General features: G+C 40.2%; 1 protein-coding gene across 5 annotated transcripts in view; it reads left to right on the top strand.

Annotated features, from left to right (window-relative positions):
* The first annotated feature begins 800 nt into the window (after positions 1-800).
* The window catches only part of UGT3A1 (UDP glycosyltransferase family 3 member A1), a 48,240-nt gene continuing 26,551 nt past the window's right edge, over positions 801-22,489 (top strand). For 3 of the 5 annotated variants that reach the window (XR_004056492.1, XM_030928024.1, XM_030928027.1), the window contains exons 1-2: positions 801-1,045; positions 3,728-3,829. Coding sequence is in view for 4 of the 5 variants with exons in the window: in XM_030928024.1 (XP_030783884.1) it covers positions 952-1,045; positions 3,728-3,829 (196 nt within the window). In the remaining variant the exon portion in view is untranslated. Of the gene's footprint in view, positions 1,228-3,727; positions 3,830-22,489 lie in introns of all 5 variants that reach the window. The other 2 variants (XM_030928026.1, XM_030928025.1) reach the window with 2 other exon arrangements.

Here is a 22,489-nt window from a genome sequence, read left to right as displayed (position 1 = left end):
AGGACAAGCAGAATTCAAGGGCCCATTGCATCTGGTAGACATAATCCATGGAAGGATTTCTCTGCCTATCTAGAATTGCTCTGAAAGCCTTTCCTAAAGTAAGTCTTGGTTTGAGGACAGAGAGTACAAAGGTGACCATATCTGGTATAGTGATCCCTGTCCTTCCCAGGGTTGACCTTTCAAGGGGGCGGAATTACAAGCTATTCTCAGTTTGTGCTTTGGGGAGATTATCAAAATATCACCAGGTCTATTTTATGATACACATTCAGAATCATAGTCTCTATGTTTGAATTTCAGTCTCCAGGCACAGACCCAGAGTGACTTCCAGAATTAGAGCACTAGTAGCTCCTCTTCATGAACGTTACCTTCTAAAGAGGCCCTCAGAGAGGGTAGATCAGTTTCCCTTAAGGATTCGCTATCAGGGACATCTTGAGCTTGGGACACCAGCTAGAGATTTTCAGCAGGTTTCCGGGGAAAATGTGGGCATGGAGATGGCACTATGAGGTAATAGAGGCAGCTGGAAGGGAAGTAGAGTACCATAAGTTCAGACAGCTCCACAAAAGACAGGCGGTTTCCTTGGGGATGGAGCCTTCATTAACCTGGTTTACTGAGGCTCCTGTCATTCCTGGCTCTTAGTAAGGATTTTCCAGATAGGACAGCTGTGATTACACAGGCAGAGAAAGATTACAGATCAGGTTACCAACCCCCTCCTACTGACTTCAGGTAGTTTGATAGGGTGAGGGCAGATTAACGCATGGAGCATGCACCCAGGGAGGAGGGGCAGAGGGAAAGAGAACGAACAGAAGGGCAAGAGAATTGGCAGAATCCTGTCTCCAACGTCTTCCTAGGCCCACAGCCGGTGCCTTTGGCTCACTGAGGCGCACAGAGTCACTTAGCCAGGCGCAGGGCGCGCAGCCCAGGCTGAGGTCTGCGGCTTCCATAGAAGTGAGCATGGCTGGGCAGCGGGTGCTGCTTCTAGTGGGCTTCCTTCTCTCTGGGGTCCTGCTCTCAGAGGCTGCCAAAATCCTGACAATATCTACAATGGGTGAGTGCTTGGCCGGAGAATTCCCAGACAGGCGCGTCCCGGATACCCGCACTGCAATCGCTCCAGCGAAAGGCGCTTGATCAGAGTCATCTAGGCGATTTTCCAGGCTCGGCTTGCGGACCAGGCTGGAGGAGGGAGAAACCCATCCAGCTGTGGGGCAGAGAGGGGCCTCTATTGCTGAGGTGAGGAAGATAGTTTTGGAGAAAAGAGACTCTCCTTTCCTCTCTCTTCTTGTTCAGGACGCGCTCCCCATCCCGCAGGGTTGGGGCCAGAAATTTGAGACCAGGACCAGAGCTTGAGTTCCCGGGCTGCCTTCTCCAGAGCGCAGTGGGACTTTCAGAGGCTCACCCTAAGCTCCATGGGGCGGGGGTGCACAGTAGCTTCCAGTAGAAACGGTGGTGGGCGTTTTCAGCTCTTGGAGACCAGGGAAAGGCACTCCTGAGGGCAGCACTGCAAATGTTGTGAAGCTGCATTCGGAACCAGGGTGGCGCAGGCAGGTATTTCATGGCTGCAAGGCCAGTGGAGTGTTTTCCTCCACGGGAAACCTGGAGAACTGCCCAGGGCTGAGGAGAGGACCCAGGTCGTTCGGATCTTTTGGAGCCTCATTCCTTTTACCTGTGCCGCTGACCGTTTTTGAGGGATTCATGGAACTGTTAATTCAGCATTTTGGGCCTCAGTTTTATTTTACTTTTATTTCAAAGAAGTAGAAGATGAAAGAGAATTATACATGAGCTCGATCCCAGGATCGAGCCTCCCCAAGATTTTATTTCAATCCGTAGTGGGCTCTAATGGAGTCCTTTTAGATCACGGAGATTCAGGGCTTGTAGAGCTGGAAGGAACCACGGATCATCTAATTTAGTGCCCGCTTTGGTTTTCTGAGAGGGCAACTGAGGGACAGGAAGTGAGATGCCTTTCTTAAGAGCCCACGTGGCCTCCCTAATGTCCCATGAAGAATTGTTTAGGGTTTCTTACCCCAAGACCACGCTCACCACAACTTCCGCTCTGAAGCCCTTTTCACTAAGGATTTTCAAAAATCACTAAGAAACTGTGTTAGTTCATTTGAACCCTTTTCCCCCCTGTCTGAGCGTTAGTAGCAGTGAAGCAACAGAGCTTCTTGACTTCTTTTTTTTTTTTTTTTTTTTTTTTTTTTTTTTTTTGAGACGGAGTCTCGCTCTGTCGCCCAGGCTGGAGTGCAGTGGCCGGATCTCAGCTCACTGCAAGCTCCGCCTCCCGGGTCCACGCCATTCTCCTGCCTCAGCCTCCCAAGTAGCTGGGACTACAGGCGCCCGCCACCTCGCCCGGCTAGTTTTTGTATTTTTTAGTAGAGACGGGGTTTCACCGTGTTAGCCAGGATGGTCTCGATCTCCTGACCTCGTGATCCGCCCGTCTCGGCCTCCCAAAGTGCTGGGATTACAGGCTTGAGCCACCGCGCCCGGCCGCTTCTTGACTTCTTGAAAGTACACCGTCCTCCTTCCTCAGACTCCAAAAGGAAGCTGGTGTCGTTTCTGAATCCAGGTGCTGGAATCCTGGTCTTTGTCCCAGAAAGCCATTTGACCTCTTAAGACTCACTATGAATGGCTGTTTCTGTGAGGACCCCTTCTTCCCGATTCCCTGTTCTTACATGGATTAAAATTTGAGCAAGACCTGTTGCAGATTTGTACTTTATACATCCCTTGTTGCTTTAGACTATTCACGTCTGGGTATAAGTAAACCGAGTCATTCAGAGAGCTGCACACTACTTCTCTACTCCCCTTCCACCTCCATCCTCAAACTCTTGGCATGTTTCCATTAATTTCTCTTCTGATCTTCCTTTTTTTTTTTTTTTTTTTTTTTTTTTTTTTTTTTTTTTTTGCTGCTGAGACCCTTAGATTCCAGTGAAGGATCTTCTAAGAGAAGATATTAACGTGATAAAATTTTTACCTCTTTTGAGGACCAAGCTTCTCTTTCCTTAGCATGGTAGGGTTTTCCTAGAATCAGTGATTCCTTAGTTTTTGGTGCAACCAGGATCTTGTAGGCCCACCCCAAGGGCTCCACAGTTGTCCTCAGATATCTTAATTATAAGTTGAATACTGGCCAAATTGAGTAATTTCCTGCCAAATACATTTGAATCACAAAGATCTGGGCTCTAAGTAGTAGCTTCTGTCCAATGGCAGTTTCTTAGACTCACCTTGTAACTTCTATATTTCTGTCTGCTACAGTAGCGTACTTTTCCAGAATAGAATGACAGATAGCTCTGATTGATTGCTCATTAGGAACTCTTCATACTAATGTTGACACTACTGTGCTGTGTTTTCTATCATTGCAGTTATATTTTGGAGACAGTGCCTCTCTAAGGCCCCAATTAACATGCAGTATGTACCTTAAGATGAGCAACTTTTACAGGCGTAATCACAGAGAAGCTCATTACACTGACACAGAGACTTTGAGCCACAAATGGAAATCTTTGATGGAGGATTGCCACAGGTCCTGCACATAGGACAGGAAGGCTTTGGGTGCATGTGCCGGGCATTACCCAAAGTGAGATTGAGGAACAGGAAGCGCTTGTGTCCATCTGCTCACTGTTCGCCTTTCCTCTTCCCTAAACTTTTTCTGCTGAATTTCCATTCCCTCCTGCCAACTCCCATATTGTCATCAGAAACTCTATTTTCTTCTGTACAAAATGACATTGTGCATTGTTTCTAGGTGGAAGTCATTACCTACTGTTGAACCGGGTGTCTCAGATTCTGCAAGAGCATGGTCATAATGTGACTATGCTTCCTCAGAGTGAAAACCTTTTAATCCCAGGTATCTTTTTAAAAACTAATTTTTATATTCTTTTACTCTAAGAAAAAAGTGATAATATCTTTTTTATAGAGGTGCATAGTAAAAGCTTTTTTGAATGTAGTCTTATTTCGGGATGAATAAATGTGTGTGTGGGTGTGTGTTCACGTTAAGTATTGGAATTCTTATTGGGGTCTGTAGACTAAGACTTCACATGCCATACTTCTGTGTTTTACTACTTACCTGAGTGTCATCCTATTTTAGACAACTTTCCACACATTATTATTAATAATTTTGAGGAACACTACACAATAGTATGGCTTAATTTTTTTTTGAACAGAAATATTTAGCCATATTTCAAGCTTTTATTATGTAAGTATAGAAGTTCTTCCTATCCCACAGGTTACTTTCTGTTCTTGAGAGACTTGAAATTTATGAAAGATTTCCCAGGGAACCTCTTAATTATGAACTGAGATGGGAATATATGATTAACATGACCTCATATGCTTGAAAAATTTGTAGCTATGCATAAGTTGCACATAATGATGTCAAAAGTTCTTAATTGCTTCATTGCCTCCAACGAATTGTAACTAAAATGAAACTCATCAAATTCTGTTGACAGACAAGGAGAAGGAGGACCAGAGAACTTAAATAATTTGTTTAATGTCAAATGAGAAATTAATAACAGAGTTGGGTGAATCTGGGTCTTCAGGTTCTGGGTTTCTCAATCTGAGGGTTTCTGAAACTTTGAACAACATCAAAAATTAACCATCTTGGGAGAAAAAGTCTGAGTCATTATAAAATTCTGAAGCTAAATTTCAGGCCTTGTTAATGTTCAGATAGTTTTGAGGTACTCTTGATCACCCTCTAGATCGAGTTTCGGAATGTTCACTGAATATCGTTTTTATACATTTCCCTTTGTATCTGCCTTATAGTCAATCTGATTTCTCAGCAGTAATATATGGTCATTTTATTTTGGTGGTTCCAATAGCCTTTGAGAAACTGCTGAAAGCTATAGACCCACTACTTTAACAGACCATGCACACCAAAATCTACAAATGATTCTGTGGATCCATGGATCTGTTCAGTTTTATCTTTGGGTTCAAGTGTTGGGGTTCAGTTGTTCTGGAGTTTCTTTCAGTATTCCTCAATCTTTGGACAGTTCTGAGGTTGAGATGAAATATTCTTTCTTCTATTTTGCAGTAGTATTTGGGTAGAGTTCTGAAAATAGGAAAAACACCTGATTGGGTTGTTTTTGATAGTCTGATAGCCAAATCAGTGTATTGAAATATTTCAACATTTGTTAACTACATGTTTCCATCACTTCCTTATTTAAAACTTTAATAACTAAATGACTTCAGGGATACTGAAGAAGTGTAGGTTTCTTGTGCTCACATGTAATATTTTTCCAATTCATAACTGAAATATCAAGTATAGGATAACAGCCTAAAGGAGCATAATTCTTTGAGGTTCTGACTCTTTTTCCTTTTAAAAAAATTTTATACTTTTTTATTGCTGCATAATAGACGTACATATTTTCAGGGTACATGTGATAACTTAATACATTTATATAATTTGTAAGGATCAAATCAGGGTAATTGGGATATTCATGACCTTGAATATTTGTTCTTTCTTTATTCTAGAAACATTCAAATTATTCTCTTTTAGCTACTTTGAAATATACAATAAATTATTGTAAACTATAGTCACCCTACTTATCTTTCAAACACAAGATCTTCTTTCTTCTGTAAAGCTATAGATGTGTACTCATTAATCAACCTCTATCCATCTCCCCTCTACACTACCATTTCTGGTCTCTAGTAATCACCAGTCTACTTTTTACTTTCATAAGATCCACTTTTGTGAGCTGCTACAAATGGATGAGAACATGGGATATTTCTCTTTCTATGCTTGGCTTATTTCACTTAATATAATGGCCTCTAACTCAATCCATGTTGCTGTAAATTACAGGATTTCATTATTTTCTATAGCTGAATAATATTTCATTGTGGATTTAAATCACATTTTCCTTTTTTTTTTTGACCAATGAGATGCCTTTATTTTATTTTTTTTATTTTATTTTATTATTATTATTATACTCTAAGTTCTAGGGTACATGTGCATAACGTGCAGGTTTGTTACATATGTATACTTGTGCCATGTTGGTGTGCTGCACCCATCAACTTGTCAGCACCCATCAACTCATCATTTACATCAGGTATAACTCCCAATGCAATCCCCCCCCACCCCCGTGATAGGCCCCAGTGTGTGATGTTCCCCTTCCTGAGTCCAAGTGATCTCATTGTTCAGTTCCCACCTATGAGTGAGAACATGCAGTGTTTGCTTTTCTGTTCTTGTGATAGTTTGCTAAGAATGACGGTTTCCAGCTGCATCCATGTCCCTACAAAGGACACAAACTCATCCTTTTTTATGGCTGCATAGTATTCCATGGTGTATATGTGCCACATTTTCTTAATCCAGTCTGTCACAGATGGACATTTGGGTTGATTCCAAGTCTTTGCTATTGTGAATAGTGCCACAATAAACATACGTGTGCATGTGTCTTCATAGCAGCATGATTTATAATCCTTTGGGTATATACCCAGTAATGGGATGGCTGGGTCATATGGTACATCTAGTTCTAGATCCTTGAGGAATCGCCATACTGTTTTCCATAATGGTTGAACTAGTTTACAATCCCACCAACAGTGTAAAAGTGTTCCTATTTCTCCACATCCTCTCCAGCACCTGTTGTTTCCTGACTTTTTAATGATTGCCATTCTAACTGGTGTGAGATGGTATCTCATTGTGGTTTTGATTTGCATTTCTCTGATGGCGAGTGATGATGAGCATTTTTTCATGTGTCTGTTGGCTGTATGAATGTCTTCTTTTGAGAAATGTCTGTTCATATCCTTTGCCCACTTTTTGATGGGGTTGTTTGTTTTTTTCTTGTATATTTGTTTGAGTTCTTTGTAGGTTCTGGATATTAGCCCTTTGTCAGATGAGTAGATTGCAAAAATTTTCTCCCATTCTGTAGGTTTCCTGTTCACTCTGATGGTAGTTTCTTTTGCTGTGCAGAAGCTCTTTAGTTTAATTAGATCCCATTTGTCAATTTTGGCTTTTGTTGCCGTTGCTTTTGGTGTTTTAGACATGAAGTCCTTGCCCATGCCTATGTCCTGAATGGTACTACCTAGGTTTTCTTCTAGGGTTTTTATGGTATTAGGTCTCACATTTAAGTCTCTAATCCATCTTGAATTAATTTTTGTATAAGGAGTAAGGAAAGGATCCAGTTTCAGCTTTCTTATGGCTAGCCAATTTTCCCAGCACCATTTATTAAATAGGGAATCCTTTCCCCATTTCTTGTTTCTGTCAGGTTTGTCAAAGATCAGATGTCTGTAGATGTGTGGTATTATTTCTGAGGACTCTGTTCTGTTCCATTGGTCTTGATCTCTGTTTTGGTACCAGTACCATGCTGTTTTGGTTACTGTAGCCTTGTAGTATAGTTTGAAGTCAGGTAGCGTGACGCCTTCAGCTTTGTTCTTTTGACTTAGGATTGTCTTGGCAATGTGGACTCTTTTTTGGTTCCATATGAACTTTAAAGCTGTTTTTTCCAATTCTGTGAAGAAACTCATTGGTAGCTTGATGGGGATGGCATTGAATCTATAAATAACCTTGGGCAGTATGGCCATTTTCACGATATTGATTCTTCCTATCCATGAGCATGTTATGTTCTTCCATTTGTTTGTGTCCTCTTTGATTTCACTGAGCAGTGGTTTGTAGTTCTCCTTGAAGAGGTCCTTTACATCCCTTGTAAGTTGGATTCCTAGGTATTTTATTCTCTTTGAAGCAATTGTGAATGGTAGTTCATTCCTGATTTGGCTCTCTGCTTGTCTGTTACTGGTGTATAAAAATGCTTGTGATTTTTGCACATTAATTTTGTATCCTGAGACTTTGCTGAAGTTGCTTATCATCTTAAGATTTTTGGCTGAGACAATGGGGTTTTCTAAATATACAATCATGTCATCTGCAAACAGGGACAATTTGACTTCTTCTTTTCCTAACTGAATACGCTTGATTTCTTTCTCTTGCCTGATTGCCCTAGCCAGAACTTCCAACACTATGTTGAATAGGAGTGGTGAGAGAGGGCATCCCTGTCTTGTGCCAGTTTTCAAAGGGAATTTTTCCAGTTTTTGCCCATTCAGTATGATATTGGCTGTGGGTTTGTCATAAATCGCTCTTATTATTTTGAGGTACATTCCATCAATACCGAATTTATTGAGCGTTTTTAGCATGAAGGGCTGTTGAATTTTGTCAAAGGCCTTTTCTGCATCTATTGAGATAATCATGTGGTTCTTGTCTTTGGTTCCGTTTATATCCTGGATTATGTTTATTGATTTGTGAATGTGGAACCAGCCTTGAATCCCAGAGATGAAGCCCACTTGATCATGGTGGATAAGCTTTTTGATGTGCTGCTGAATCCTGTTTTCCAGTATTTTATTGAGGATTTTTGCATCGATGTTCATCAGGGATATTGGTCTAAAATTCTCTTTTTTTGTTGTGTCTCTGCCAGGCTTTGGTATCAGGATGATATTGGCCTCATAAAATGAGTTAGGGAGGATTCCCTCTTTTTCTATTGATTGGAATAGTTTCAGAAGGAATGGTACCAGCTCCTCCTTGTACCTCTGGTAGAATTCAGCTGTGAATCCATCTGGTCCTGGACTTTTTTTGGTTGGTAGGCTATTAATTATTGCCTCAATTTCAGAGCCTGCTGTTGGTCTATTCAGGGATTCAACTTCTTCCTGCTTTAGTCTTGGGAGAGTGTAAGTGTCCAGGAAATTATCCATTTCTTCTAGATTTTCTAGTTGATTTGCGTAGAGGTGTTTATAGTATTCTCTGATGGTAGTTTGTATTTCTGTGGGGTCGGTGGTGATATGCCCTTTATCATTTTTTATTGCATCTATTTGATTCTTCTCTCTTTTCTTCTTTATTAGTCTTGCTAGCAGTCTGTCAATTTTGTTGATCTTTTCAAAAACCCAACTCCTGGATTCATTGATTTTTTGGAGGGTTTTTTGTGTCTCTATCTCCTTCAGTTCTGCTCTGATCTTAGTTATTTCTTGCCTTCTGCTAGCTTTTGAATGTATTTGCTCTTGCTTCTCTAGTTTTTTTAATTGTGATGTCAGAGTGTCAATTTTAGATCTTTCCAGCTCTCTCTTGTGGGCATTTAGTGCTATAAATTTCCCTCTACACACTGCTTTAAATGTGTCCCAGAGATTCTGGTATGTGGTATCTTTGTTCTCATTGGTTTCAAAGAACATCTTTATTTCTGCCTTCATTTTGTTATGTACCCAGTAGTCATTCAGGAGCAGGTTGTTCAGTTTCCATGTAGCTGAGCGGTTTTGATTGAGTTTCTTAGTCCTGAGTTCTAGTTTGATTGCACTGTGGTCTGAGAGACAGTTTGTTATAATTTCTGTTCTTGTACATTTGCTGAGGAGTGCTTTACTTCCAATTATGTGGTCAATTTTGGAATAAGTGTGATGTGGTGCTGAGAAGAATGGATATTCTGTTGATTTGGGGTGGAGAGTTCTATAGATGTCTATTAGGTCCACTTGGTGCAGAGATGAGTTCAATTCCTGGATATCCTTGTTATCTTTCTGTCTCATTGATCTGTCTAATGTTGACAGTGGGGTGTTGAAGTCTCCCATTATTATTGTAAGGGAGTCTAAGTCTCTTTGTAAGTCCCTACGGACTTGCTTTATGAATCTGTGTGCTCCTGTATTGGGTGCATGTATATTTAGGATAGTTAGCTCTTCCTGTTGAATTGATCCTTTTACCATTATGTAATGGCCTTCTTTGTCTCTTTTGATCTTTGATGGTTTAAAGTCTGTTTTATCAGAGACTAGGATTGCAACCCCTGCTTTTTTTTTGTTCTCCATTTGCTTGGTAGATCTTTCTCCACCCCTTTATTTTGAGCCTATGTATGTCTCTGCATGTGAGATGGGTCTCCTGAATACAGCAGACTGATGGGTCTTGACTCTTTATCCAGTTTGCCAGTCTGTGTCTTTTAATTGGAGCATTTAGTCCATTTACATTTAAGGTTAATATTGTTATGTGTGAACTTGATCCTGCCATTATGATATTAACTGGTTATTTTGCTCGTTAGTTGATGCAGTTTCTTCCTAGCCTCAATGGTCTTTACATTTTGGCATGTTTTTACAATGGCTGGTACCGGTTTTTCCTTTCCATGTTTAGTGCTTCCTTCAGGGTCTCTTGTAAGGCAGGCCTGCTGGTTGCAAAATCTCTAAGCATTTGCTTATCTGTAAAGGATTGTATTTCTCCTTCACTTATGAAACTTAGTTTGGCTGGATATGAAATTCTGGGTTGAAAATTCTTTTCTTTAAGAATGTTGAATATTGGCCCCCACTCTCTTCTGGCTTGTAGAGTGTCTGCCGAGAGATCTGCTGTTAGTCTGATGGGCTTCCCTTTGTGTGTAACCCGACCTTTCTCTCTGGCTGCCCTTAAATTTTTTCCTTCATTTCAACTTTGGTGAATCTCGCAATTATGTGTCTTGGAGTTTCTCTTCTCGAGGAGTATCTTTGTGGTGTTCTCTGTATTTCCTGAATTTGAATGTTGGCCTGCCCTACTAGGTTGGGGAAGTTCTCCTGGATGATATCCTGAAGAGTGTTTTCCAACTTGGTTCCATTTTCCTCCTCACTTTCAGGCACCCCAATGAGACATAGATTTGGTCTTTTTACATAATCCCATACTTCTTGCAGGCTTTGTTCATTTCTTTTTCTTCTTTTTTCTTTTGGTTTCTCTTCTCACTTCATTTCATTCATTTGATCCTCAATCGCTGATACTCTTTCTTCCAGTTGATCGAGTCGGTTACTGGAGGTTGTGCATTTGTCACGTATTTCTCATGTCATGGTTTTCATCTCTGTCATTTCGTTTATGACCTTCTCGCATTAATTATTCTAGCTATCAATTCTTCCACTCTTTTTTCAAGATTTTTAGTTTCTTTGCGCTGGGTACGTAATTCCTCCTTTAGCTCTGAGAAGTTTGATGGACTGAAGCCTTCTTCTCTCATCTCGTCCAAGTCATTCTCCGTCCAGCTTTGATCTGTTGCTGGCAATGAGCTGCGCTCCTTTGCAGGGGGAGATGCACTCTTATTTTTTGAATTTCCAGCTTTTCTGCCCTGCTTTTTCCCCATCTTTGTGGTTTTGTCTGCCTCCGGTCTTTGATGATGGTGACGTACCGATGGGGTTTTGGTGTAGGTGTCCTTTCTGTTTGATAGTTTTCCTTCTAATAGTCAGGACCCTCAGCTGTAGGTCTGTTGCAGATTGCTTGAGGTCCACTCCAGACCCTGTTTGCCTGGGTATCAGCAGCAGAGGCTGCAGAAGATAAAATATTGCTGAACAGCGAGTGTACCTGTCTGATTCTTACTTTGGAAGCTTCCTCTCAGGGGTGTACTCCACAGTGTGAGGTGTGGGGTGTCAGTCTGCCCCTAGTGGGGGATGTCTCCCAGTTAGGCTACTCAGGGGTCAGGGACCCACCTGAGCAGGCAGTCTGTCCCTTCTCAGATCTCAACCTCCGTGTTGGGAGATCCACTGCTCTCTTCAATGCTGTCAGACAGAGTCGTTTGCATCTGCAGAGATTTCTGCTGCTTTTGTTGTTGTTGTTGTTGTTTAGCTGTGCTCTGTCCCCAGAGGTGGAGTCTACAGAGACAGGCAGGCTTCCTTGAGCTGCTGTGAGCTCCACCCAGTTCGAGCTTCCCAGCGGCTTTGTTTACCTACTTAAGCCTCAGCAATGGTGGGCGCCCCTCCCCCAGCCTTGCTGCTGCCTTGCGGTTAGATCACAGACTGCTGTGCTAGCAATGAGGGAGGCTCCGTGGGTGTGGGACCCTCCCGGCCAGGTGTGGGATATAATCACCTGGTGTGCCCGTTTGCTTGAAGCGCAGTATTTGGGTGGGAGTTACCCAATTTTCCAGGTGTTTTGTGTCTCAGTTCCTCTGGCTAGGAAAAGGGACTCCCTTCCCCCTTGCGCTTCCCAGGTGAGGCGATGCCTCGCCCTGCTTCAGCTCTGGCTGGTTGAGCTGCAGTGGCTGACCAGCACCGATTGTCCCGCACTCCCTAGTGAGATGAACCCAGTACCTCAGTTGAAAATACAGAAATCACCGGTCTTCTATGTCGCTTGCGCTGGGAGTTGGAGACTGGAGCTGTTCCTATTCGGCCATCTTGCTCCGCCCCTCTTAAATCACATTTTCTTTATTCATTAGTTCACCGATGTGCACTTAGGTTGATTGCCTTATTTTGGTTGTTGTAAACAGTGCTGCAATAAACCTGGGAATGCAGCTATCTCTTCGATATACTGACTTTTTTCTTTTGGATTGTCTATCCAGTAGTGGAATTGCTGCATCATATGGTAGTTCTGTCTTTAGCTTTTTGAAGATTCTTAGTGGAGTTTTCCATAGTGGCTGTACTAATTTACAGTGTATGAGGGTTCACCTTTCTTGACTTTCTTGTCAGCATTCATTATTCCCTGTCTTTCAGATAAAAGGCATTTAACTGTGATGAGATGATATCACATTGTGATTTTGATTTGCATTTTTCTGATGATAAATAATGCTGAACAGTTTTCTTATATACCTGTTGGTTATTTTGAGAAATGTCTATTCAGATCTTTTCCCTATGTTTAAATTATTTGCTATTAAGTTGTTTGAGCTGCTTATATATTCTGGTTATTAATCCATTGTGAAATGAATAGTTTGCAAATATTTTCTCAATTCTTTGGTTTGTCTTTTCATTTTGTTGACTGTTTCCTTTGCTGTGCAGAAGCTTTTTGGCTCAATGTAATCCCATTTGTCTATTTTTGCTTTGGTTGCCTGTACTTTTGACGTCTATCTAAAAAAGTCTTTGCTGAGACCAATATCTTGGAATAGTTCCTCAATGTCTTCTTCTAGTAGTTTCATAGTTTTAAATCTTAGAATTAAGTTTTAAATCCACTTTGACCTTAGTTTTTTGTATGGTGAGAGATAGTGGTTTGGTTTTATTGTTTGTATCTATCCAGTTTACAGTTTCTCCAGCATCATTTATTGTAAAGACTGCCCTTTCCTCATTGTATGTTCTTGGTATCTTGTTGAAGATAAGGTCGCTATACATGTGTGGGTTTTTATCTGGGCTCTTCTGTTCCATTGGTCTATGTGTTTGTTTTCATGCCAGGATCATGCTGATTTGGTTACTATATGTTTGCAGTATATTTTGAAGTCATGTAGTTTGATGCCTCTGGCTTTAATCTTTTTGCTGAGGATTGCTTTGGTTACTTAGGATCTTTTGTGGTTCCATATACATTTTATAATTTTTTTCTATTTCTGTGAATAATGTCATTGATATTTTGATAATAATTGCATTGAATTTGTAAGTTTGCTTTGGATAGTTTTGGCGTTTTAACAACATTTATTCATATAGTCCATGAACAAGGAATAGCTTTCAATTTCTTGTGTCCTCTTCAATTTCTTTCGGTGGAGTTTTACAGTTTTCCATATACATCTTTTACATCTTTTGTTAAATTGATTTCTAGGTATTTTATATTTTTTTGTAGCTATTATAAATGGAATTTCTTTATTGCTCTCTTTTTCAGGTTGTTTGCTGTTGACACATGGAAATGCTACTGATTTTTGTATGTTGATTTTTTTATCCTGCAACTTTACTGAATTTGCTTATGAATTCTAATAGTTTTTTGATGGGGTCTCTAAGTTTTTTAAGTATAAAATCATGTTTTCTGTGAACAAGGCTAATTTGACTACTTCCTTTCCAATTTGGATGTCTTTATTTATTTCTCTTGCCTAACTTCTCTGTCCAGAACTTCCACTATGATGTTGAATAAAAGTAATGGAAGTGGGCATCCTTGTCTTATTTCAGATCTTAGCTATTTTCAATTTTTTGCTATTTGATATGATGTTAGTTGTGGTGTCTCATATATAGCCTTTATGATTTTGAGGTATGTTCCTTCTATACCTAGTTTGTTGAGGGCTTTTTTTTTTTTTTAATCATAAAAAGGTGTTGGATTTTGCTGAATGCTTTTATGTATCTATTGAAATGATCATATGGTTTTTGTTCTTGGTTCTGTTAATGTGATGTATCATGTTTGTTGATTTGCATATGTTGAACTACCCTTGCATCCCTGGGATGAATCTCACTTGATCATGGTGAATGATCTTTTTAATGTGTTGTTGAATTTGATTTGCTAGTATTTTATTGAGGATTTTGCATCTATCTACATCTGTTATATTGGCCTATAGTGTTTTTTTTTTCTTATTATGCCCCGGTCTGAATTTGGTATCGGAGTATGGCTGGTCCTATAGAATGAGTTTGAAAATAGTCCCTGATCTTTAATTGTTTTGAAGTCTTTGAGTAGAATTAGAATTAGTTATTTGGATGTTTGATAGAATTCATCAGTGAATTCATCAGGTCCTGGGCTTTTCTTTAATGAGAGACTCTTTATTATGGCTTTGATCTCATTCTTCATCGTAAGTTTGTTGAGGTTTTCTATTTCTTCATAGCTCAGTCTTGGTAGGTTTTATGTGCCTTGGAATTTATCCTTTTCTTCTAGGTTTTCCAATTTGTTGGCATATTGTTGTTTGTAATAATATAGAGACTTTTAATGATTCTTTGTATTTCTGTGGTCTCAGTTGTTATATCTTTTTTTCTGTTTCTGATTTTATTTTTTTGATCTTCTTTTTATTTTTTAGTCTGGTGTATTAGTCTGTTTTCACACTGCTGTAAAGAATTACTTGAGACTGGGTAATTTATGAAGAAAAGAGGTGCAATTGACTCACAGTTCCACAGGATGTATAGGAAGTGTGGCTGGGAGGCCTCAGGAAACTTACAATTGTGGCAGAAGGTGAAAGGAAAGCAAGCACATCTTACCATGTGGAGCAGGAGAGAGAGAAAGCAAGGGAGGAAGTGCTACACACTTTCAAACATCCAAATCTCATGAGAACTCAGTCACTGTCACGAGAACAGCAAGGAGAAATCTGCACACATGATCCAATCACCTCCCACCAGGCCTCTTCTCCTACACTAAGGATCACAATTTGAGGCGAGGTTGGGTGGGGACACAAAGCCAAGCTGTATCATTCCACCCCTGGCCTATTCCAAATCTCATGTCCTTCTTATAATTCAAAACAAAACCATGCCTTTTCAACAGTCCCTCAAAATCTTAACCCATTCCAGCCTTAATTCAAAAGTCCAAGTCCAAAGTTTCATCTGAAGCAAGACAAGTCCCTTCTGCCTGTGAGCATTTTAAATCTAAAACAAGTCAGTTACTTCCAAGATATCATGAGAGTGTAGTCATTGGGCAAATACTCCCATTCCAAATGGGAGAAATTGTCCTCAACAAAGGGAGTATAGGCCCCATGCAAGTCTGAAACCCAGCAAGGAAGCCATTAAATCTTAAAGTGCCAAAATAATTTCCTTTGATTCCATATCTCATATCCAGGGCATGCTGATGCAAAGGATGGCCTTCCAAGACCTTGGGCAGCTCTGCCCCTGTGGCTCTGCAAGGTATAGCCCATATGACTGCTTTAGTGATCTGGTATTGAGTGCCTGAAGCTTTTCCAGGAGGATGGTGCAAGCTGTTGGTGCTTCTACCATTCTGAGGTCTGGAGGACAGCTCCACTAGGCAATGCCTCAGTGGGGACTTTGTTTGAGGGCTTCAACCCCACATTTCTCCTCTGCACTGCCCTGGTAGATGTTCTCCATGAGTGTTCCACCCCTGCAGCAGACATGAAGGCATTTTCATATGTCCTCTGAAAACTAGATGGAGGCTTCCAAATCTCAGCTCTTGCCTTCTGCACACCTGCAGGCCTAACTCCACATGGAAACCACCAAATCTTGGTGCTTGCACCCTCTGAAGCAATGACCTTAGCTGTACCTGGGCCTCTTTTAGCTATGACTGGAGCTGGAGCAGCTGAGGGTGCCATGTCCCAAGGCTGAACAGAACAGTGGGGTCCTGGGCCTAGCCCACAAAACCATTTTCCCCTCCTCGCCCTCTGGGCCTGTGATTGTAGGGGCTGCCATGAAGGTCTCTGACATGCCTTAGAGATATTTTCCCCATTGTCTTGGTTATTAACATTTGGCTCCTCTTTACTTATACAAGCTTCTGCAGGTAGCTGCTTGAATTTCTCCCCAGAAAATGGGTTTTTCTTTTCTACCACATGGTCAGACTGCAAATTTTTCAAAAGTTTATACTCTATTTCCCTTTGAAATATAAGTTCTCTTTGCTTATGCAAATGAACATGGGCTTTTAGAAGCAGCCAGACCATGTCTTGAATGCTTTGCTGCTTAGAAATTTCTTCAGCCAGATACCCTAATTATCTCTCTCAAGTTCAAAGTTTCACAAATCTCTAGAGCAAGGTCACAATGCCACCAGTTTCTTTGCTAAAGCATAGCAAGAGTGACCTTTGCTTCATTTCCCAGTAAGTTCCTCATTTCCATCTGAGATCACCTCAGCCTGGACTTCATTGTCCATATCACTGTCAGCATTTTGGTCAAAATCATTCAACAAGTCTCCAGAAAGTTCCAAACTTTTCCACATCTTCCTATCTCCTTCTGAGCCCTCCAAACTGTTCCAACCTCTGCCTGTTACCCAGTTCCAAAGTGGCTTCCACTTTTTTAGGTATCTTTATAGCAATGCCTCACTTCTCTGGTACCAATTATCTGTATTAGTCTATTTCCACACTGCTATGAAGAACTACCTGAGACTGGGTAATTTATGAAGAAAAGAGGTATAATTGACTCACAATTCCACAGGCTCTACAGGCAGCATGGCTGGGAGGCCTCAGGGAACTTACTATTACATACAGCAGAAGGCAAATGGGAAGCAAGAATGTCTTACCATGGTAGAGCAGGAGAGGAAAACGAGCAAAGGAGGAAGTGCTGTACACACTTTCAAACAACAATATATTGTGAGAACTCACTCACTATCATGAGAACAACCAGAGGGAAATCTGCCCCCATGATCCAATCATCTCTCACCAGGTCCCTCTTCCAATACTAAGGATCACAACTTGAGATAAGATTTGAATGGGAACACAGCCACACCATATCACCTGGCTAAAGATTTGTTGATTTTGTTTATTCTTTTAAAAAGTCAACTTTTTGTTTCATCGATCTTCTGTCTTTGTTTTAGTCTCAATTTCATTTATTTTTGCTCTGATGTTTTTACTTTTTTCTTTCTACTAATTTTGTTTTTTTTTTTTGTTCTTGTTTTTAGAGTTCCTTGAAGCGTATCATTAGATTGTTTATATGAAGCCTTTTGAACTTTTTAGTATAGGCATTTTTTACTATCAAATTAACTCCAGTGTTTCTTTGTTGACTTTCTGTCTAGATAATCTGTCCGTTACTGAAAGTGGGATGTTGAAGTTCCTTACTATTATAGTATTGCACTCTATCTCTCTCTTTAGATCTATTTATGTTTGCTTTGTATACTTGGGAGCTCTGGTATGAAGTGCACAGATATGTAAAATTGTTATATCTTTTTGCTGAACTGACCCTTTAATCATTCTATAGAGACCTTCTTTGTCTCTTTTTACAGTCTTTTTATTTGTATTCTTTTTTTTTTTGACAGTCTTGCTCTGTCAGCCAGGCTGGAGTGCAATGGCACAATCTTAGTTCACTGCAACCTCTGTCTCCCGGCCTCAAGCTATTCTTCTGCCTCAGCCTCTCAAGTAGCTGAGATTACAGACATGTGCCGCCATACCCAGCTAATTTTTGTATTTTTGGTAGAAACGAGGTTTCTCCATGTTGGCCAGGCTGGTCTTGTACTCCTGACCTCAGGTAATCTGCCTGCCTCTGCCTCCCAAAGTGCTGGGATTACCGGCGTGAGCTACTGTGCCTGGCCGTATTCTATCTAATCTGATATGTTGATATGTTGATATGTTGATAGTATTCCTGCTCGTTTTTGGTTTCCAGTTGCATGGCATATCTTTTCCCACCCCTTCACTTTTACTCTGCTGTGTCTTTATGGGTATAGTGGTTTTTTTAAATGTAGCATATAGTTGAGTCTTGTTTCTTTCTTCATTCAACTATATGCCTTTTAATTGGATAATTGAGTCCATTTACATTCAGTGCTTTTTTTTTTTTTTGATATGTAATTACTTTTTGTTGCTTGTTTTCCGGTTGTTTTGTAACTCCTTTCTTTCTTTCTTCCTTTCTGTCTTCATTTGTGGGTAAGTTGTTTCCTCTGGCAGCATGTTTAATTCATCGCTTTTTAGTTTTAATGAATCCTATTATAAATTTTTGTATTGTGGTTGCCATGAGGCTTCTAAAATATCTTATAGACATAACAAATTATTTTAAATAAATGACAACTTAGGTCACAAAGAACAGAATACAAACAACAATCAAAAGGAGAAAAATGACCTCTGCACTTTAACTTCATCCCTCCCTCATTTTGACTTTATGCTATCTCAGTGTGTATACTTTTGTATTGCCTATCTATTAATAGGTTGCTGTGGCTATTATTTTGTTTTCAATAGATTTGTCTTTTGGGCTTCATACTAGAGTAATGAGTGGGTTTCACACCACAATTACATTATAGAGTATTCTGGGTGCGTCCATGAACTTAATTTTACCAGTGGATTTTATACCTTCAAATATTTTATTTTTGCATGTTAGTGTTTTTTTTTCCCCAGATTGGAGAGCTCTCTTTAGCCTTTCTTATAAGACAGATCTGGTAATCTAGTAGTTATGAATTCTCATAGCTTTCATTTGGGAGATACTCTGTCTCTCGTATTGGAAGGATAGCTTTACTGGATACAATATTCTTAGGTAACAGGTGTTCTTCTTTCAGCACTTTGAAAATGTCGTTTTACTCTCCCTGGCATGTATGGTTTCCATTGTGAAGTCTATTTTCAGATGAATTATACCTCTTTTTTATGTTACTTGGCACTTTTCTCTTGGTGCTTTTAGGATCCACTCTTTGTCCTTGATCTTTGAGAATTTTACCTTGGGGTAGTTGTATGTGGGTCTGTTTGGTGTTCCCTGACCTTCCTTTTCCTGGATATTTATCACCTTTTCAAGTTTTGGAAAGTTTTCTGTTACTATTTATTTGAAGATTTCTATCCCTTGCTCTTGTCCAACTCCCTCTTGAACACCAATACTTTTTAGATTTGGTCTTTTGAGGTAATTTTATATACCTTGTAAGTAATCTTTGTTCCATTTCATCCTTTTTTTTCTGTCTTTTCTCCTCTGACTTTATATTTTCAAATAGGCTGTTTTTGAGCTTACTGATTCTTTCCTCTACTTGATCCATCTTGCTGTTGAACATCTCTAATGAATTATTCAGTTCAGCAAGTGTGTTTCTCGGTGCCAAGATTTGTTTGATTTTTTCCTATTATTTCATTTAAAACATTTTTTAGAGATAGGTCTTGCTCTGTCACCCAGGCTGGAGTACAGAGGTGCTGCAATCATAGCTCATTGCAGCCCTGAACTGAGTTCAAGAGATCCTCTGCCTTAGCTTCCTGAGTAGCTGGGACTATAGGCCTGTGCCAACTAATTTATTTTTTGATTTTTTTTTTTTTTTTTTGAGATGGAGTCTCACTCTGTTGCCCAAGCTAGAGTGCAGTGGTGCAATCTCGGCTCACTGCAACCTTCACCTCCCAGGTTCAAGCAATTCCCCTGCCTCAGCCCCCCAAGTAGCTGGGACTACAGGCACACGCCACCACGTCCGGCTAAATTTTTTTGTATTTTTAGTAGAGACAGGGTTTCACCATGTTGGCCAGACTGGTCTTGAACTCCTGACCTCAGGATATCCACCCACCTTGGCCTCCCAAAGTGCTGGGATTACAGGCATGAGCCTCCGTGCCCAGCTGATTTCTTTTTTTTTTAAAGATGGGGTCTCTCTATGTTGCCCAGGCTGGTCTTGAACTCCAGGACTCAAGCAATCCTCCCACCTCAGCTTCTGAGTAGCTGATGTTATATGCATGAGCCACTGTGACTGGACTAATTCAGTTTTTTAAATTAAATTTCTCTGATAAGTTTCTGAATTACTTTTCTGTGTTATCTTGGAGATTGACGAATTTCTTTAAAACTACTCTTTTGAATTCTTGGTCAGAGAGTTTACATATTGCCATCTTATTAGGGTCAGTCACTGATTTCTTGTGTCTGTCTGGGGAGGTCATGATTCTCCATTTCATGTTGTTTCTTGTGGATATAGGTCTATGTCTTTACATTGAAGGATTAGTTATTTTTTCCAGTTTTCTTTGTCTGTCTCGTCTTGGTTTCAATTGGATATGTTTGGTTAGAGATTCTTTGCACTTTGCCTGTTGATTTTTTTTTTTTTCTTGCTTTTTATTTTCCACTAGGCTGCTGCCTCCTTTTCAGCTTTAGATGGCACCTTAATCCCAGGTTTGCCTTGGTTCTAGCACAGTCAGAGTGCCACTCATCCTGAATCAAGAAAGTCCCAAAAAGGATATATTGGTAGTGTAGGAAGGCTGGTTAGGGATTTGTGTCGAGACCTGTGGAATGGACCTTTTACAGCATGGTGTTACTGAACATCCACTCTGATTTGGCATCTCCTTTGACTGAGTTACAGAGCAGAGTATCCAGAGTTGGGAATGGTAGTCCTGCCTCCTCCCTTTGTTTCTGGGGTCCCTTTGTCTCTGTCCTCAAGGCGATTTCTCCTTTCAGACACTCTCATGCTTTTTATGGGTTGAGGCAGGGACAGGTCTTCTATCAGAGGACCCAAGATGGTGGGAAAGTTGGTTGTCCACCTCGACTTCACTTTTTTCAGTGTAAAAGTGAGAGACAGGGGAAAATTTTTGACATGCTTGGTGATGGGCAGATATGGGGGAGGGGCATCGTAGATATGGAATTTCAGTTCTCTTAATGCCTATTTGAGGTTTTTCACTCTTCTGTGGCCCTTGGAACTATCTCCTTCTCATATTTGAGTTCTGGGATATTGCAGGTGATAATCTCAGCACTGTATATTTATTTTTGGTTTTCTGTAATTGGGGAGAGAAGCTAGCTTGATTCTATGACACTATTTTGGAACCAGAAGGCCTCTTTTTCTTTCTTTCTTTAAGACCGTTTTCTGTGCCTCACCATCTACCTGGTATATTTTTCTCCAAGTGACAGGTCCTCATTGTTTTTGGGTGACTACCCAAGTTACATCAGTGATCTTCATGGGCTGACTCCAAACAATCAGGGCAGTGATTTTCTTCTCCTGACCAGAAAATTCTCATCCTGACCAGCAGGTCAGTTTTGACTTTTTTAGTAACTAGGTAGGAGAGCAGATCAATAGCTAATATGAGGAAATCCATAATTGCAATTCAGGTTTCTAATTTGGTCACTGGGCTTTTCTCTTTCTCTATAAGTGGTGTTTACCGACGCCCTGAGGTGTGAAATGTACGGCATCTTTATCTGTCATAAAAGGTAAAGTAAATTTCATATTGTTAAGATTTATGGAACTTAATAAAGTAAAATTGCCTTCCTTCTGGATATCAGAACCCATGGATAAATAATGACAGGAGTTAGATAATGATCAAAATGCCATACTTTTTCCAACTGCTTGGAAAACTTATCTTTAGATCTTTACTAAATATTAAAAGTTGAATCCAAGATGAGTAGGGGTTTGGAGAGAGGCCTTGTATGATGTCTGGGTATTATTCTACCTGATTATTTCTGGTAGTCATTCCTGTCCTTGGTAATGTTCTGACATATATGTACTGAACTGTTTTCTGGAAGATCCCAACTTGACTTTTCTCTCTGCAGCTCTCTCCCCTCTGGTATTGTTTTGTGAATTCTGTCTGTCTTGTTTTCTCTGAAATCTGAATCCAGTCTCCTCCATTCAGGGAGAAGCCCTGGAGCTCTATTATGAAAATGTTCTCCAGCTGGTAATAAATGTTCTGCACTGACTGGTGTCCAGTGTTTAGAAACAATTTTTTTTTTAAAATAAATTGTATCTTCTTTATTTTTAGTTATTTAAAGTAGGAAGGTAAATCTGCTCTATTACTTCCTCATGGCCACAGATTGAACTTCCTTTTCTTCATTTTTAAAACATTTTACAGAACCAATATTGACCTATAAATAATAAACTGCATATATATAAAGTATACACTTAGAAGCTGGGTGCAGTGTGATATGTTTTGACTGTGTCCCCACCAGAATCTCATCTTAAATTCCCATGTGTTGTGGAAGAAACCTGGTGGGAAGTAATTAAATCATGAGGGCAGGTCTTTCCTGTGCTATTCTTGTGATAGTGAATAAGTCACATGAGATCTGATGGTCTTAAGAAAGGGGAGTTTCCCTGCACAAGCTCTCTCTCTCTTGCCTTTTGTGATGTAAGACATGCCTTCTGCCTTCTGCCATCATTCCCCAGCTATATGGAACTGTGAGTCCATTAAATATATTTTTCTTTATAAATTACCCAGTCTCAGGTATGTCTTTATCAGCAGCATGAAAACAAAATAATACAGTAAATTGGTACTGGTAGAGTGGGGTGCTGCTGTAAAGACACCCAAAAAAGTGGAAGTGACTTTGGAACTGGGTAACAGGCAGAGATTGGAACAGTTTGGAGGGCTCAGAAGGAGACAGGAAGATGTGGAAAAGTTGGGAACTTCCTAGAGACTTGTTAAATTTTTTTGACAAAAATGATGATAGTGATATGGATGATGAAGTCCAGGCTGAG

The sequence above is a fragment of the Rhinopithecus roxellana genome, chromosome 3 (genome assembly GCF_007565055.1).
Source record: "Rhinopithecus roxellana isolate Shanxi Qingling chromosome 3, ASM756505v1, whole genome shotgun sequence".
In the NCBI taxonomy this organism is placed as follows: Eukaryota; Metazoa; Chordata; class Mammalia; order Primates; family Cercopithecidae; genus Rhinopithecus; species Rhinopithecus roxellana.
This window is presented reverse-complemented; position numbering and strand designations above follow the sequence as displayed.